Below are 19,078 nucleotides of genomic sequence, written 5' to 3' on the forward strand. Positions count from 1 at the left end.
GATGATGTTCTGGCCATCCACCTTCTCTTATGTTTCCAACCACAGCTGCTACCACCGAAAGAAACAGAGGAAGACAGAGAAAAACACACATACATACACACACAGAGAGAGAGAGAGAGAGGAAGGGTGAGAGAGAGAGAGAGAGAGAGAGAGAGAGAGAGAAAGGTCCAGGGTTAGAAAATGAGAGCTTGAAAAGGGGAAACCCTGTGGGAGAGACCATGTCTACATGCTCATTCAGTCCCTCAGCCACATTTCACACTACAGCACACACTAAGGTGAGTAAAGCAATCTCTCTCATAATCTAATACTCAGTATTGATGAGATCAGGTCATATTATATTGTCATGTCATGTCATTCTCATTCTTTATGTTCCTTATAGAATATGCTAAATGAACGCTTAATTGAATGATTTTAGAATTCTAATTACATTTAGCCATAGATCTGTGACAAGTGTACATGTACACACTCAGGACCACCATGGGAGGATGTGTCACTTTTAATATTCAGATTAGAAGATGATCAATATGCAATTTTCAATAACCAGTTCTGAAATTTCATTTTTTACATCCACCAATTCTAACACATGCCAACTAGGTTTCAATGAGCCTCCTATTTAGACTAGAATTATTCTATAGCTTGACACTATTTTTAAACTTCAGACTGATTAGTTGGTAATCTGGTGGATGCAGGTTCATTTTGTAGTGCAGTTTGGTTCTCAGAAGGATGCTCAGAAGGATTCTTTTTAGAATTCCACACATGCTTGTCTGTTGACATGCAGCAAACACACAGTTGATCTCTTTTCAAGAGCTAATCGATTTCTTCACCAAATCAAAATGTCAGATCAGTGGTAAATTAAACAAACCAAAATACTTCCTTTGGAAGATAACTTGTTAGCAGTTCAGAGAAAAATGTCCATCTTCAAAAAACCGAACACTCAGGGTACATTCTACCCACCTGGATGTATTTCTGTGGGCAACATGGGAATTTACCTCACTTAGGTAAGAGGCAAACATACCCCTGCTTTTTTTAGCCATACACGCATGCATCTAGAAACTGATGTGGACAGAGAATAGATGAGTCTGGGGCCTGTAAGTAAAAACACAGAGGTTCATGTGCAAATATTTACCAGGGTTCATTCATGATAAAAATAGATTTGCTCATCTCACTAGTTTTTCTTCATTCACCAATTGTGGTTATACATGTGTGATATTGTGCCTGCATCTAGATCAAGTCAATGCATTTAGGTCAGTAGGCTGGTATGCTGGTTTTATCCATGTTTCGCTGTAAACATACTGTATCTTTGGTTTCACGATGAATTTGTTTCCTTTTTGTCTGTCTCCGATAGTCACGAAGATGACCGGCTCAAATCACACCAGGTTCCGCCTCCTGATTGGCTGGTGCTGCATGATGAGCTCAGCTCTTTTGGTAATGATGGTATATCTTGCAATAAACCACAGCAATTCACACAATAAGGTAAAGTGACCTGCGATTGCGCCCAACCAGATTGCATAGCGTATCATATAGAAATACTTTAGTGTAGCCAGTTTTCAAGCATATTCTCGCCCGTCTGCCATTGGTATGCCAAACTATAGACATTAATTGAATTTCATACAAGAAAACAAGGCTGTATGGGACAGATTTGCAGTCTTTAGAAAAGCACACACAGTATAAGGGTCCTAGATCATGTCTGCTGAAGATGTTTAGTTGCCTCTGCATATTAAGTTGGGATAGAAGTATTTGTAACATTGCACACTTGCACACAGTTTTACTGCAGTAGTACCTGATATTTCTAAGTGGTTTGTTCAATTTTAATTTTTACATTTTTTTTATTTCTTCTTTAGTCTGGAAGCCCTGGAAAGTCAAATTCACCAGGTTTGCTTTTAATCTTTTAACCCCCTATTTTAAGTCAAATTTAATGGAAAATTGTGTCATGAATATAACAATTAAATACTCTTTTACAGCAAGCAGTGGCAAAACTGACAAACAAATAGGTGAGAATAATTTATTTAATTTAATTTTAAAAGTGAAAGTGAAATTCTTCCATTCTGGGAAATATTCCTATTTGGGGGAATCTTTTTGAACAATAGTTTTTATTTGAAAAGTGAAAATAATTTGTTTGCACTTTTAGATACCTGGCGTGATCAATCCTTCAACGACTATATCCATCTCATCAGAGGTGAGAAATATTTTTTTCCCCAGTGGACATCTCTCACTTTTCCTCCTTGCTGTTTCCCCCCCATTCTCTTTTGCACTTTCCCTTTTACACTTTTTCTGTATTTCTCACTTCTCTGTATTAAATGAAAACAAGAGATAGCGGGACTTTTGGTTGTCAGTTGGTTTCTCTGCTGCATTGAGGAAGTCAGCATGCGGTTCTCTGCTTTTAAAGAATCTTTTGTGGCCTAAAAGTGACTTAAGTTAATCTACCACGTCGAAATATGGACATCTGTTAATAAGCTCGGCCTAGTCATTTTCTGTGATGTAACCAGTGGTTATCTGCCAGCTCACCTTCACTCTGTTCAAGTAGGAGGTCGTATCTATTTTTTTCAAAGCACTTTCGTCTCATTCGTGTTGCCAGCGCTCACTCGTGAGATGAACCAGATTCAGTGACCACAATGACACTTTTGAAGTGACGCTTAATGTTTATCGCAGAGGCGTTGTGAATCAGTGGAAATATAACTAATCTAAATGTACACGGCTCATGTATGAGGAAGGAGGTGGAAACGTTCCTTTAAAAATCTCTCCTTCCCTGACCTCACTTCACGTCCTGTGCGAAGTGCATTTCATATATATGTGGGATGAGTGGCAGCTTCGACCCCCCACACATGGAACAATATGAAAGAAAATGAAAAGAGCGATTAAAGGCGTTTAAACTTCTTAAATGTATTTATATATTAAATAAATACTCTTATTTTACATTTTTTTTAATAGCAGGTTTATCGGTTTTAATTTCTTTTCAAATATTTGCACTTTTTTCATTAAATTGATAAAAAAATGAGCCCAAAAACATTGATAATGTTACAAAAGACTATTTCAAATAATTGTTCCTGTCTAGGGCCATCACTAAGGCTTATTTTGGTAATCAGTTGATTATTCTGACTATTAATCAAGTGATCAGATAATTATAATTATTTTTTTGTGGTAATAAAAACAGACCTTGTTTGCTTAGGTCTATTTTTATTACCACAAAAAATCAGCTAGCCTTTAAAATGACTTAAAATACATATATAACAGCAATAAGGTAATAATCATATGGTTTTATTGAACAAAACTGTTAAAATACTATGTATTATGAACAATAGAGCTAATGTGCATCACGCATTATAACAAATGACTCCGGAGGGTGCTAATGGCCTGACAATTGTTTTACATCTTATAGTGCGATCTAATCCTTGTTTAATATTTACTAAACAACAGTTAATTCAGATGTCCACTTAACCTTTAATATTTGGCCATTTCTTTATGACAGAAATGCTACAGACACAATTTCTTAAATATGTGGCCATCAAAACGTGTAAACTCAGAGCGAGGGTTTGAGCCTATAGTTTGAAATAGCGATAAACAGTTAGTACGTTTTCTGTGTTTGCATAGATTTATAAATGATTTACCTTACAAATCTGATAAAATAGTGCACTTCACGTTCCCAGATGAATGTCATAATAAACCCAAACTCACAGCAATATGCAGAGATGGAGTTTGGGACGCTCCACGAATGTAAATGATAACAGTACCTGCTCTGACACCCAACCTACAAGGATGTAAATAATTAAAACACATACATTTATTTAATTGAATCGATGCGTTTGTGCACTCACAATGGCATTATGTTTTAATGTGTTTTCAAAATTGTTTTAATACATCATTCAGCCTTGAAAAACTGTCTACTAATGCGTTCTGGTTCGTGGAAGGCGCCACTTCCGGTATTTTGCTGGTTAATCAACAGTGGACACTACACAGGCAAATTGCAGTTAAGGATTTTTTTTTAAATTGAGTACTCAAATTGAATCAAAGAATTGTGACAGCCCTATTCTTAACTGTAACACAAATTAAGGCTGAATTTGGAATAGCATACTACATTTTTTTGAGAGCAGCATAATCCGTCATCAATCGGCCATATTGGCAGCACTGAATGTAAATGATGCCACTGAACTGAATGAAACTCGCATATTTTCCTGATTATTGCTGCTGAAAATGGTCATTTATTGTCATGTTTTGGGCTGCGCTAATCGAAAAAACATTTGGAGTACAATAGACTATCAAAAGTTATAACAAATCAAGGAGAAGCAAAAAACTGAGGAACAAAATGCCAAATTTGGCCAAACTGAACTCAATTTCTAAGGCAAAAATCTTGACAACATTCATGTTTGTTCTTATCATTTCCGGTCAGGTAGGTGAAATATTAGGCTAATATCTTAATTAATACTCCTCATACGTATCTTTACCACCTATTAAATTTAGTTTGTCAAAATATTGCGGCCTTTCCTTCTTATTAAGTCCATCTCTATACGATTTAGCAGCTTCCACACATTTTTTCCCCATAGTTTAGACAGCATAAATTAGCAGAACAACATATTTAGTAGTACATTAACCATGCAATCCATGATGGGTAACTGACCAAACCATGACGTAACTGCAAATCCTCCATATGTCAACTTTTTCTTTATATGAATTTAGGCACTCTGTTCCTGCTTAAAAGCACAGAATAAAGTGTTAGAATTTGGGAAATGTTCACACTAATATTTCCATTCTCTTCCAGACAGGGAAAAAACCTGGATATGCAGTGAACCATGTACGAACAGCTCCTTGTCCTTGAAGAATGCCACTGTTGAACTAACAGTCAGCGGCCTGTACTACATTTATGCCCAGGTCTACTTCAAAAGCACTGATCATAAGCAACTGGCGAATGTTACTTTGCTCAGGAAAGAAGGACCTGGGATACAAGAGAAAAGACTAAGTGTGGTCAGGCGCAATGGACCAGGATCGTTGACAATGAGCTGTCTGATCCAGGTGGTAGACAAAATCAGCATCAGTCTGAATATAGAGCCTATCACCTTTTTATCAGGAGAATATTATGATACTTACTGGGATATTATCTTGCTTAAAAACAAATAACAAGTCTAAATATTTCAGATTCTTCTGCGGGGATGTAAAGTGCAAACCTTGATTTTTAGGTTTAAATTAACAGTTCGTTATTCCTCAAAGATTCACATTGCAGTGTCAAATCTGTCAAGTGATTCTCCTAAAGGATTAAAACGGTCTATATTTATATTTACTAAAGTAAGTGGTAAAAGATGTTTGTATGGTTAGTTCTCAAACCCATTATGGCTTTCAAAGGGAATATTTTCATATTTTTTTATGTGTTGGAACGTTTAAAGAGTTTCATTTTATGACACATTTAGAGATTTTTTAAGATTTATTATATTAAAATATTTTAAAGACATTTCAATTTAAATGGTTTATTGGTTATATGTGTATATTATTTTATTGTATTTAATTTCTTTTTTAAGTGCTGTTAATGTTCTTCAAAATGTTCAGTGATGAAGAGTTGTTGACAATCATTTGAAATTAAGTAATTTTTTTTAAAAAAAGTAATTTATTTGTAAACTACTGTTGTTCTATCTGTAAGCTACATAAAAATAAAAGTCAGTTCGCTGCAATTCACCTTGTATTTAATTCAATTAACCTCTGACTCACTTTGCATGTAACCCAGTTTCCATTTACTATAACAGCCACATGAGGGAGCCAGTCATCACAAGAACGCATGCTAAACGTGGCCTTCCTGTTGGCCCTCAGAAAGCAAACCACTGAAACTTAAACCCACTTTAGCCACAGAAACAAACATTGTTTCGATTGCGTACGCGCTTATCAAATCTATAAGGCCAAAGGCAAAAGGAAGCTTCACGGCATTGCAGGACTAATCAATTTAAGGTTAGAGAGAACAATGTGTCAAGGTCAATATATAGTACACAGTCTAGTCAACAATGTTGACATTTAAAGTATCGAGTCTTGATGGGGCATACTGTACAATGTTGAATTTATTCCAAAAACCAACCCTTGCCAACAAACTAACCACAAGAGACACCGACAGCTAATTTCGCGTCCTATGAGTCACAATTCTGAATTCCCCGTGTTTATAAATCCTCTTTTTTAGTTTATTCCTCTGCCCACGCTGAAAAGTCAACTCACCTTCGCATCTCAAATAATGTCATATTGTGGTTGACAAACTGCAGTCAGCTAGGGATGTTACAGGAGTTGCATAATGTACAAAGGTCATGTGACAACAGCGCTTCACATTGGGATGTTATTGAGGGAAAATAATTCATGCAACATGCCTAAAAATGCAAAATAAGAATAATTTTAAAAAATTATTCAAACCTTAAAATTCATCGAATAGTTTCGCTATTAATACAGCAAATGCAGCATTTAAACAAGATTTTTTTAATGTTTACCTTGTCTTGGCTCTAGTCGTGTTAACCACAGTGCTACATCTGACAATTTGAAGCTTAGTTCATTTACTTCCTCTCTTTCTAGAAGTTGTTGAACGGTGCGGAAAATCATTTGAGGAAGCAAATCATGCCATTTTTTAACAAACATGATATTTTCAGGTTGCTTTTTCTGTTCTTCTTTCACGAGACTTACCTCCACAGTGTCATCAGTATCATTTAAAGCACAATGTGATTTTTTTTCACATTCGTGTTTTCAGAAACACTTTCCTCGTGTCCTGAGATGAACCAGCCCCTTGCAAAAAACTGTGTTTATGGCTGTCTTTGTGTTCTTAAAACCTTCAAAATAAACAGAAAAAGTAAAAACGCAACCTTTACCTTTAAGCAAAAATTTGCTTTAGCATGTAGAACTAGAAGAACTGTTTGTCAGCACAATTCTGTGGAGATATGCAAAGCAATTGAACTTAACCTTTATTTGTGAATATCTGTTTGTGCACTGTCAACCATTTCCTGTTAGCTTGTGGTTTTTTGCACTCATGCATAGACTCATGCATTGAGCAATATACAGGAGTATGTATACATTGTCATACACTAGTGAATATTTTAGTGGGTTCATATTTGAAAGTCAATTTCAGTATAAACTCAAGAAAACATTAATGCCCAAATGCGTGTAGACAATAAAATGTGTTAGAATTTAGCATTGCATCACTTGCTCATTAGTGGACCCTTTGTGGTGAATGGGTGCCGTCAGAATGAGTCCAAACATCTGATAAAAATATTACAATAATCCACAAGTAATCCACACGACTCCAGTGCATTTACATATTGTCCAAAGCAAATATTTTGGGGAATTTTGATGTGAGAGGACAACAAGAGATGGACACGGGAGGAAGTGTTGTTATGCATTATGGAATTATATTTTAGCCAGAAGTGACATTTAAAGATAAAATTCTTTTATGATGGATTTGTTTCTTACAAACACGCAGCTTTCCGCTTCAAGCAATGTTAATTGTTCGATGGAAGCTGTGTGAATTACTTGTGGTTTTATGTTTTTTTTTTATCAGACTCTCAATCTGACAGCACCCATTCACTGTAAAAGATCCGAATCTGTTCTGATGAAGAAACAACTTATCTACATCTCTGATGGGAAAAAATACTTTTTAAGATAACATAAAAATATTAAATATTTGTTTTGGCAAGTAAATCATCCTATTAATAATTTCTAACATAAAAAAAAAAGTGACAACTTGCCCCATACTGCTCTTTTTGGGATTTTACTATAAGGATGAATCTAGCAAAATCAAGGACTTTACACTAGATATTTCAAAGCGTCACTCAAAACCACTGACAGAAAACACATTTGTGTAACTGGACTTTTGACTCAAAACCTCACTGTTACTGAGATAGAGTTGCTAAGCTGGTGGACTCATAACACACATTGGCAAATCCGCTATGAACTTTTCCTCCCAGTCATGTCCTTTAAGTTTATATGTGACATGGCAACACAAACAAGGTGCCAAGTGATAACTGCATGAGGTGCAATGGAGAGTTATTAGTTAGAAACTCCTGCTCCTCTGTGCATCATCCTCCGATAGGCGAAAAGAGAACAGGTGCTTTTTTTTCTCCTTTGTGGTAAAAGTGCTAACCCAGATGCAGAGACGAGCTATGAAACTAACCGTGCTCTACGTCACGTATCCCGTCCTACGTGGAGCATTAGGGGGATACAGGTTAAAGGAAAATGGAGAGAAGGGTCAGAAGTGTGGAAAGCATGGAGGGAATCCTTACAGAATTATGAACCCAGTCATACCACTGAATAACCACATTAATGTGACCTAAAACATGGGGGCTTTCCCACACTTCCCCCTCTCAAAGGTCTGCCCTTTGATGTTACATCACAGGTGCTCTTAGGTTTCTACTGACAGCACCTGCTATTGTCACAGATTTGTAGTGCATGTGAGCATATTTTGATGACTATGAGAATTTTAAAGAAAATTCAGACAACTTTTTTTTTGGTAAACAGATGTGAAACAAAATGTTAGTACATGATACACGAGAAATCAAAGTGAAACAAAAACTTAAATGGCTTGTCAACTTATGTGTGCTTTAGGATTTTTGAGGATGAATATTTCTGCCAGTGCCTATAAAATAAAATGGACAGTCTTTTAAATGTGTTTTCCAGTTTTTATCTGTCTATTGTTAAATGTTAGCCAGAATACAATGTAAGTGGATAGCAGTGAGTTCCAAAATGACAAAAAAGTTAGTTTTTGACAGTGTTGGCAAGGTTACTCTAAATAATCGGTTACATCTTACGTTACCGTATTTAAAATATAATAAGTAGTGTAACTATTTCAGTTACTTTATTAAAGTAATGTAACAGATTACATTTGATTACTTTTTGATTACTTTTCTAAATTTAAATTTTAAACATTAAAAGCAGACAGGGTTACTCAACACTGATTACTGTCAGACTTTCAAAATCCTTAATAACTTGAAATAAGATTATAATAACTTTTAATTTTAAAGCACAGCCACCACAAAATCAGACTTTAGCACCTCTTTTTACTTTGAGATTGTTCTGAGGTGAAATACAGGCTTAAAATCATAACAAGATAATAGTTTAATAGTTTAATAGTTTAATAGCTATGACACTGTTTTAGAAATCATATTTTTGCATAGCAAATATATCAGGAAACACCTATTCCGTGTCCTAAACTCCTGAATCACTGGTGTTTCATATTTCAGAGCATTTGGTGCAATTTGGAAAAGAAATCAATCAAATCAGTGGCTGAAAATATTAAAATATAACCTTTGGGGGGTTATTGTTAAGATTTTATTTACACATTTTTGCTCAGTAATTGTAACAGAGTACTGTTACATGTAATTAGTTACTCTCCAATACTTTTTACTGACAATTTCTTTTCCACAGCCGTCTAATCGCATTCCCTTTCGCATATATTCAAATATGACACGATGCAAATTTACACCAAGTTTCATGCCAATAACGCCACATGCCATTGGTTTTAAAAATCAGTTATAATTCAAGTTGGAATATGTGAAAAATAAAATTTGAGATTTAAAGATTAGGATTTACATTAAGGGTGTGTTCACAGTTCTAGTTCAGTTCATTTGGTTCATTTGGTCCAGACCAAAAAGGAAAATGATACATTTGATCCTGGTCCGCTTAGCGTTTACACTGGCATTTTTGACAGCGAAACTAAAGATACCGAACCTAAAGGCATAGTGATATGTTCGCAACCCGATTGGTCGGATTGAGCGAGACCCATCTTTTAGCGGTCTCGGCCCGCTTGTTTGGTGCGCATCAGGATTCGGATGGCAGCATTCACACTTACTCAAATGATCCGCACTAACAGAGCAAACCAAGCATGACGACTGTAAAAACATCCTAAAAAACAATTGGGTCACTTCAGAAAATTTAGATTAAACTGCTTGAAAAGACACGAGGGTGGGTAACCTTACAAATTTCTTTAGTAGTTACATTACAGCTTCACAAGACTTAGGGTGTGTTCACACTTGTAGTTTGGTTCGTTTGGTTCATGTAATCCGGACCAAAAAGAAAACGTATACATTTGGTCCTGGTCCGCTTAGTGTTCACACTGCCATTTTTAACAGTGAACCTAAATATACCAAACCTAAAAGGCATAGCGATACGTTCACAACCTGATTGGTCGGGTTGAATAAGGTATATTTCGTGACGGAACTCATCGAACACTCCAAACAAAAGGAAAAGGTGCGTTCAACTTAAATTGCCACAGCAAGTGTATGACATCAAAGTATCCGTTCACTGATCGGTCTGCTCAGCGCCGTTTTAAGTCGAATACACCTAATGCCATTTGCTGGACTAAGCGCACTCATTGTTGCATGTATAAGATTTTATTTTCACCAACCGCGAACTCACAAGGAGCTCATAAAAGGAACTTTACCGCTCGTTGCTCCATTTGCTCTCAGTTCATTTTGTTTTGGATACAGAGTTTGTTGAAAGCGGCCCGAGACCCATTTTAGCAGTCTCGGCCCGCTGGTTTGGTGTGTAGCAGAGTTACACTTAGGGTGTACCAGAGTTCTTTTGGAACTGGACCAAGGCCACCTCTTCACCTGTGTCTTGGTATGGTTGTTTGGTCCGCACCAGAGTGCGATTGCTGTATTCACACCTGCCAAAAGTTCGATTCAGTCAAACCAAACAAGACAGGTGTGAATACTCAAAATGAACAAATGACTCAAAACACTCAAATGAACCACACTAACAGAGCAATCGCACAAGAGTTCATTTTAAACTAACCAAACATGACAAGTGTGAACGCACCTTAAAAACCAAACAGGGCTCTTCAGAGACATGAGGGTGGGTAAACATTACAATTTTCTTTTTTAGTTACATTACAGCTTCACATAACTTAAAATACAGCACACAAGTCATATGGACTGCTTTTATAATACCTTTTATGGTGTTTTTAGTCATTTTCTGAGCTCAATATTATTCAGTGAAGTATCAACTCATCCTGCCATCTCCTTTTATGGTCCGCTTTTCAAGTACACTGTTATCTGACATTATCTAGTGGTCAGTTCTCCACTCCCTTATGTAATTTACACAGTAACACCTAGTTTATAGCAGAAAACCCCAGAAGTGTTGCTTGTTGCTATCGCTAAACATGCATGCTAATGATAATGTCAACGGTATTTTACGTTTATGCAGGGACAGTCTTTCATTGCCTACATGTAGACCCAAATCACCGCACATAAATGTCAGGTCGCCCCACAACTACAGAACAGGACCTGATAAATATCACTTCATGTTGACACACGATGCATCATGACATCAGAAACCACAAACAAGGCCTGAGGAGTCAGATCCTCAACGAAATCGAGGAAGACATAATGAGCAAACAGTTTCCATTGCGTTTCCTTTATTAGGCAACTAGAGAATGAGGAATTGCTGCATGGAAGAGTGGGTGAGCCCCATGGTGCAATCCTCTGAGCAATCCTCCCAAGCTGTATGTGTATATACCTGCTATTATTGTAGTAATCATTTCAAAACATGGCAAAAAGCAGCATGAATGCTGTGACTCACTCTGAACAAATAAATAAGATACTATGAGTAAGACAGGAATGAGTTAACACACTTTCTTTAGGGTTTGGCTGAAGTTTGTGCGGAAGAAGAAAGCGTGATGGAATGATAGCAGGCTACTGTGGCCTCATACTTCACTTCCTTTCTCAGCCATTAGAGAAGACGGAAATGAGATAAGCTTATAGTGGCATTGCAGCACAGACAATTAAAGACAGCAGGACAGCATAAACCACAATAACACCCTGTATAATTATAGAATAATAAAGCATTAATAGACAGCCATATAGAGAGCAGTGTTTGGAACTAGCACTGGCATTGTATCTGGTTTAACAGAAAATGAATTATTAAAAAAAATGTTGATTAAGTTTGTCTAAAGGTCATATTTTCAACTTTTTATTTCAAAATATTACAGTTGCCTGTGCCACATTTACACGGAAGCAGAATACAGTTTGATGAATTCCTTAAGGCCTCTGAATGATCAAAAGAAATAACATCTGAACCAAATTGCATATTTTTGCTTAGTTTGGGTCTCTGAATAAAGTTCATGCTTTTCTTTCATTCTCAAGTAGGCTAACGAGTTTTCACATTCTCATATCATATCATACTATAGTATGTGGCTGATAAAAGTTGAATTTACCAAATATGATAAAACTTAGCCTGTACCATATATGCAACTTGTTTTTTATTTCATATTTTGTCTGAAGGTTCGATAAAATATAAAATTTTTAAAAATGTGATTTTTCGGACTATTATTTTATCCACCTTTTTCTCAACACGGAAATAAGCCTATGGTTGTGACCAAAACCAGTAGAAGACAAACCTGCAACCTTCAGCCAAAAAAGCACAATGGCTAATGCTAACGCTTCCGGTTTGGGAAAGGAGACCAGAGGCCATTTTCTTTGAATGGATGTCAATGGAGAAGAGGCTTCACTATGCTGAATAAACCACTTTTTAGAGGAAACAGCTCATCATTTAATGAATCAGCTAATTTTCAACATGTTTTATACTAAACAATACTTTCGGATTGAACTATTTTTAGTTTACAACGAAAAAGCCGTTTTATAAGAGAAGTCACAGACTTTTTGCAAATGATGGGATTCAGCACGGCGCTTCCCGTCAAGGCTATAATGTGACTGGTTATCAAGGCACACATGATCCAAGTTGACCGTTATGCTTTCTCCAATAATAAGTAATACAGACTCTCTCATCTCCCAAAAGTAAGAAAATCTCTGGTGAAACTTCCGTTTCATTATGTGCTATAGAGTGTTTTCACGTTACATCATCAATCCGGAAGTCGGCCATTGCGGCGGCATTGAGTGTAAACGATGCCATTGAACTGAATGGAACTTGCGTATAGGTTTGGCGAAAAACGAAAGTAATTCACTATGTCAAAATTAGAAATAGAAGGAAAAACTGTTGGGTCATCAGTCCGTGACAACGGAGGCAGATCATATGGATGTTTACCCGTGCAAGTCGTACATTCACGGCATTGCATTCGTGTTCCAAAATGTCATTTGTGTGGAAATATTACGTTGTTATTATATTTAGTCTTTTTAAAGGCCGTTACCAGCTGAAGACTGAAATAAAAAGGAGAAAATACTGTAGCAGGCAGATCAATCTCACTGTTCACGATGCATAAAATATTGGAAGAAACCCCTAATAATGAACTGGGGGTAGGAGTTTATATGAATGTGTCTCTGAGGGGAACTGTCTGTTTTCAGAAAAGCTTACATGGCTTTTTCTTTTCATCTAGCATCTGTATAACGCATTATAAAGCAGCGTAGCGGAGCTTTGTGTACAGCAGTAACCAAGAAAACACTATCGCTGCTTAGCGTTGAGCCCTGTATTAACTTCAGTTTGTCAAAATAAATTGACCTTTCCTGCTAAGTCCTTCTCTATATGATTTAGCAGCTTCCACGCATTTTCCGTCGTTTAGACGGCGTAAATTAGTAGAACAACGTCTTCAGTGGTACACTAACCGTGCAATTAATGCTTCTGTTTACATATGAGTATCACCAAAATGGCCGCGCATCCGGCCGCGCAACCCTCTATAGGGAAAAAATAATGAGATGAATAACAACATGCAGTAAACGGTAGAACAGTTTGCACTAAAAACCAGTGTGTTCATAATTAAGTAAATAATACATTAAAATAATATGGCAAGACACCAGTTTGCAATATCAACCAGCAAAACAAGCTGTTTCGTACGGCTAAAAAAATAGTGGATGAGACTGGAAGACAGACCCATAAAATGCACAAATAGCAATGCCCACTCTTATGGAGGAAAAAGGTGGGTGTGGACTTTACAGGGTTAATATGGTTACCTTACTAAGTGACGTCTTGTAAATAGCCGAATTCTACACTCACGATTGTGTTCCTATTGCATCAACTGCGAGAATTTCCAGTGTTTTCAAGCTAGCGCGGGAAGAGAAACGGTGACTGATGACGAATACTCGTTTATACAGCAGCAACTCAAATATTGAAAGCTGTGTGTGAACAGTTAAGGAGTACAAATTATTGTCATAGAAAATATGGTTGTCAATCCTAAACATTAAATGTAGCCTACCTGAGGAAAGATGGATGTAGCATGGATAACATGGATGTAGCCTAAACAAAACAATTACATTGTGAACAACAGACCCAAATAATTGACTCTGAATTCAAAATGATGAAAATATTCATTTCTATTACTTATTTACACATGGTATTATTACAAAACACAAGTTTTTGTATAAGCAAACTGTTCGGCTTACACAGACTAGCTTTCAGCTTACTGACCTAGGCTGTATACAGATTATTATAGATAAAATATTTCAACTATCCACCTTTTCCTTTAACATCCAAGTAAATCTATGGGTGAGATTTCCAGATTTTTAGCCACGATAGGGAAATAACAAGAACATGTAGTAAATGTTAAAACTGTTTGCACTACAAACCAGTGTGTTCATAATTAAGATAATACATTCAAATAATATAGTATAACACACCAATCTGCAATATCAAGCAGCAAAACAAGCTGTTGTACAGTTTTGTACAGCTAAAAATAGCTGGACGTAGATGAGACCGGAAGCCAAACCCATGGCCGTGCCCGCTTTTATAGGAAGAAAAAGGTGGATATTCATTGTTTCAAACCGACACACAGCTTCCAACGTCACAACTCAGAAAACTCATTTATCATATGGAATTCTTAGTTTCCCACTTGAAAAAACAACTTTGCCTGGTCACGCATGCACGGGAACTCATTATTACAACATTTCTGATTCCACTTTAGGTTTTATTTACCCATTGTTACATACAAATTTCTTTCTTGCTGAACCAGAAATCCCAAATAAACACAAATGATCAGGATTTTTTACTTAGGAGTACTTAAATGAACTTCATTTAATTCAAGTACTTTACTTGGCATTTTTTTATTTGTGCTGCGTTCCCCTTTTTTCGTGTAGGGAATGTTGTAGCATGCTATAAAAAGAATAAAAACAATCTCACATCACATTTCATGGGATTTTTAAGAAACCACAAGCGAATTTCTAATTATTATGTATTGCAAAATGTCTTATCTGTTTGCATCAGATGTTTATAACAGCTGAATGAAAAAAGAAATTCATACGCTTCCACTTCAATAACAAACCTGTAGTAGCTTTTGACATAAAAAGTGAGCATGAGATCATGTTAGAGAGAGCACTAGAGAGAGAGAGAGTGAAAATGAGAGAGAAAACAAAAACAATAGCGAAGAGGCCAAAAGAATTTCAGGGCGTGGAATCTCCCAGTAGGAAGTATGTCAGCTGTGTGCTGTTAGACAAGTTGGATAGGCTGCTATTACATCACCAGCCTGAAACTGAAAGTGCCTGCGGCGTATTAACATTAACCACATGGAGCTGGTTTATCAGCTTTTATTGTGAAATCAGAGGAGATTATGAAATTGCTAAATTACTAATCAAATCATGCAGTTTCATTAATTTTTTTTTAAAAAGGATTACGAATGCTAAACATTCTATAAAAAGCCATGGAGGAAAGGCATATATTGCTTAACAGATCATGAGAATTATGAATACATGAATAAAAAGCATAACGTCAGTTCTAATTTAAAAGTGCATTAAGTTAACTAATGATCTATTGAGCACAATATAAATGCAATATAAGATGAATTTGACTTAATTAATTTAACCCAGGCATTAAACAAAACCATAATTTTTAATGTGACAAGTGTGAGGAGTCAAAGTGTGAGGGTGTGTGTGTGAGCACTGTGTCTGGAGGTTAGTATGTGTAGTGTGTGGGTGGAAAGTTGGTGTATGAGAGCTGAGGGCGTTCTTTCCCTTTTCAAACCAACCTCTGTTCCTCAAGCTGGTTGCACACTGACATCACTGGATTTTCCCCTATCTTTAGTGTATATATACTCACACTAGCTGTATGGCGAGTAGACAACTTCAGTTCCAAAGCTCACTTACAAAGGAACACATCTCAGAGAACTAACAGCATGGTGAAATACGAAACGACCATAGTGGATCTGGAAGCCAGCGCAGGGGGAGTTTATCAGACAACCGTGGCACCTGTACCAGTCAAGTCCTCCAGAAGCTGGATATGGAAGACACTCGCAGCAATCGCTTTTATCGCCCTTTGCGCCGTGGCAGCTGTTTTCTTCGCCTGGCATGTGACGGTAAGACCGAAACTTCAGTGTGGGATGATAAGAATGATTCAAGTCTATAACAATGTGACCTAAATTAAAATAAGCCATTGATAAATAACACATGCAATGTGTTTTTTTTACAGAAACAGAACCAAACAGAGCTTCCCAGCTATTCTGAGAAACAAATCAGCACAACAACAGGTAAAAAGCATTCTAAGCATTCCATCTCATTGGCAGTTTACAAAGCTAAATTTTAGTTTTTCAACCCAATTGCATGAGAAAATGTAACTGTTACGAAGTGGTCAATGATTTTTGAAGATTATTCGAGTATATTTATTTCAAAAGTCAAAAGTTAATGTTCTGAACTGATCTGAGTAATTTCTGAGTAAAAATTTTTTTCGAATAGTGTATGAATTCACACAATGTGATTTCTGTGTAAAATGTAAGATATTTTGGGGGAAAAAAAGCAGAATTTCTACTCCTAACCCAAAAACCTCAGATCATTGTACCAATTTATACAAATTAGCCACATTTTCACCAGAACAGTTACAAATTCTCATAAGATTGTTAGCTTTTTAAATCAAACTCAGTGTTCTTAAATTGAATACTTGCTTTTCTAGATTCTAAAACATATTTTACACATTAATCTGATGTAAGCGAACCGTGAAACTGACTCCAATCCTCTTTCCAAAGCTCTTCCCACACAGCAAGGCAAAATGCTAAAGCAGATCGCTGAGAGAACAAAAGCAGCCATTCATTTACATGGTAAGTGTCTTTGACTTCCCTCTGTGCACCGGGTTCCTATACGTCACAGGTTATCTCATTTCAAGAGACTGAGTTTAGTATCCGTAGCCAAGTTCGTCTTATTAGATTCTTAAAAACCTAAGATTTATAAAAAGACGTTTGTTGCCGCAGAGCGGCTCAATGGCCTGCTGTTTGCAACAAACCTGAGTGACTGATTAAACATTAGCTAATGTAGATTTCCTAGTGTAGTAGGACATAATTCAAATATGGTAATATATTTAGCTCTCGGTGGGTGGCACGAGGTGGGGAGACTCCAGTAAACTTTCTGATTACTTTATCACACGCTCTACTAAAGATAAAAACCATGATCATTAACCCAAACCGGAAGCAGGCCTCTTTCTAGTTCATGATCTCAAATTCTAAGTTTATATATAAACCTGTGGTCTCACACATTTATCTTCTCTGTTCATAGGTGAGCATAGCAGCAGCCTGCCAAACGACTCCCTGAAGTGGGTCAGCGGCGTGGATCAGTCCTTCGAACAGGGCGGCCTCAAGCTGGACGATAACAAGATTCTCATTCCCGCCGACGGCCTGTACTTCGTGTACAGCCAAGTGTCCTATTCCATACAGTGCAATCCGGATGAAGATGAACTAACTCAGAAGTTCCTGAGCCACAGCATCTGGCGCTACACTGATGCGGTGACAGATTGGAAGCCTCTGCAGAATTCAGCCCACTCCGTATGCCAGTCCCAAGAGGATGGGAAGACCACCTACAGCACCATCTACCTGGGCGCTGTCTTCAAGCTAATGCAGGGCGATAAGCTGTCGACCAAAACCAGCCACGCGGCCGAGGTTGAGGAAAACTACGCCAAAACGTTCTTTGGAGTGTTCGCCTTGTAAATTATTCGCCACATGAGTTGTGTGGCACAGTATGAAGACAAGTGTTTTACGTTAAAACTCCCAAAGTATGTTCTCAGGGCATTTGCTTTTAAGTAGTTTAACTAATGCTGAGTCCTTATTGCATCGTGACATAATGTTTTTATTTGCTAAAACACATCTGATGCAGCGAGAGCCGTGTGCTGAATACTGTGTACTCAGTCATGAGCACTATACCAAGGGCACTACAACTCGTATTGTTATTTTAAGCTAGTATGATGTTTATTGCCTTACATATTTCGTTGTAGAAATAGTAAGTTGTAGTAATGGTTTATTTATAACTTTTGAGCGTATTTAATGTATTTTTATTTAATAATGTCCTATTTATCTATTTATTAATGATTGCATATGCTATTTAAAAAAATGAATGTATTGAAAAAATTGACTGTTTTTGACACTGACATTTTAATGGTGAATAAACAAGAAGTATTACTGTACTGCACTAGTCTCATTCCTGACAAAAAGGAGAAGCAGCTTGTGACGGGTCATATGAACACTAGGGGATTTTTGCATTCCAGTACGTGACTCGTGGTTCTTTATCTTCCTAAAGTCTGACTTCCTTTTATTTGTTAGAAATGAGGTCACTGCTTGTTTCCCTCAAGACGCACGCTGCTTTCTCTCAGGTGTGAGTCGAGAAAAGCGGGCTCTGAATTAACAGGATTGCATCACTCCTAGTCACACTTGTGAAGGGTGGAGACTGCATGGTTTATTGCAACAATGTAACTGTGAATTTCAGGGGGTGCTTTGATGTAAAAGGCCCCCTGCTGGACACATTTTGACATTTTTGTTCAAAATGCCACAAACTATTTTTTAAAAATACAAATTAAACAGGTTAGATTTCCTTATCCTAATAATATTCCTTTGCATATCAAAAATCCTGAAAAGCCAACAGTGCAAGAAAGCTGCATTTAAATGAGGTGTCCCATGTTTATGAGCTTATTCGTATGCAATTCTGTTATCCCACAGATATATGCAATCCCACAACCCCCAACCAATTTATGTTTTGTATCTATAATATAAACAAAAAAATAAAAAAAAACAATAAATAAAAAATAAGTACTACAAATATTTACAAAATATTTTATTGTAATATATATCTTACACACTTATATACGTATATAATTGTAAGTACTGTGTGTATATATAAGTTATTTTTAATATATATACATATATAGTACTTAGAATTATAGATGTATATAAGTACAATACATATTCAGAAAAATTTTGTAAGATATGCTGAATAAATACAAAAACGTT

General features: G+C 36.6%; 2 protein-coding genes across 4 annotated transcripts; both read left to right on the forward strand.

Moving 5' to 3' along the window:
* Positions 1–246: 246 nt before the first annotated feature.
* On the forward strand, positions 247–5,428 carry lta (lymphotoxin alpha (TNF superfamily, member 1)). Of its 3 annotated transcripts, none has more exons than XM_051129832.1 (6): positions 247–275; positions 1,346–1,473; positions 1,842–1,872; positions 1,962–1,991; positions 2,129–2,176; positions 4,754–5,428. In XM_051129832.1, the coding sequence occupies exons 2-6, from the start codon at positions 1,354–1,356 to the stop codon at positions 5,107–5,109; spliced, it is 585 nt and encodes a 194-aa protein (XP_050985789.1). In that variant the 5' UTR covers positions 247–275; positions 1,346–1,353; the 3' UTR covers positions 5,110–5,428. The 3 variants fall into 3 exon arrangements, with proteins under 3 accessions (XP_050985789.1, XP_050985790.1, XP_050985788.1); XM_051129833.1 differs by having other exon boundaries at positions 248–275; positions 1,346–1,425; XM_051129831.1 differs by lacking the exon at positions 247–275 and having other exon boundaries at positions 1,339–1,473.
* A 10,429-nt stretch (positions 5,429–15,857) lies between these two features.
* On the forward strand, positions 15,858–18,239 carry tnfb (tumor necrosis factor b (TNF superfamily, member 2)). Its single transcript, XM_051128688.1, has 4 exons — positions 15,858–16,171; positions 16,285–16,342; positions 16,835–16,906; positions 17,358–18,239. Exons 1-4 carry the CDS (start codon positions 15,992–15,994, stop codon positions 17,783–17,785), a joined length of 738 nt encoding a protein of 245 aa, XP_050984645.1. The 5' UTR covers positions 15,858–15,991; the 3' UTR covers positions 17,786–18,239.
* The last annotated feature ends 839 nt before the right edge of the window (positions 18,240–19,078 follow it).

This window comes from Labeo rohita, chromosome 15, assembly GCF_022985175.1.
Source record: "Labeo rohita strain BAU-BD-2019 chromosome 15, IGBB_LRoh.1.0, whole genome shotgun sequence".
In the NCBI taxonomy this organism is placed as follows: domain Eukaryota; kingdom Metazoa; phylum Chordata; class Actinopteri; order Cypriniformes; family Cyprinidae; genus Labeo; species Labeo rohita.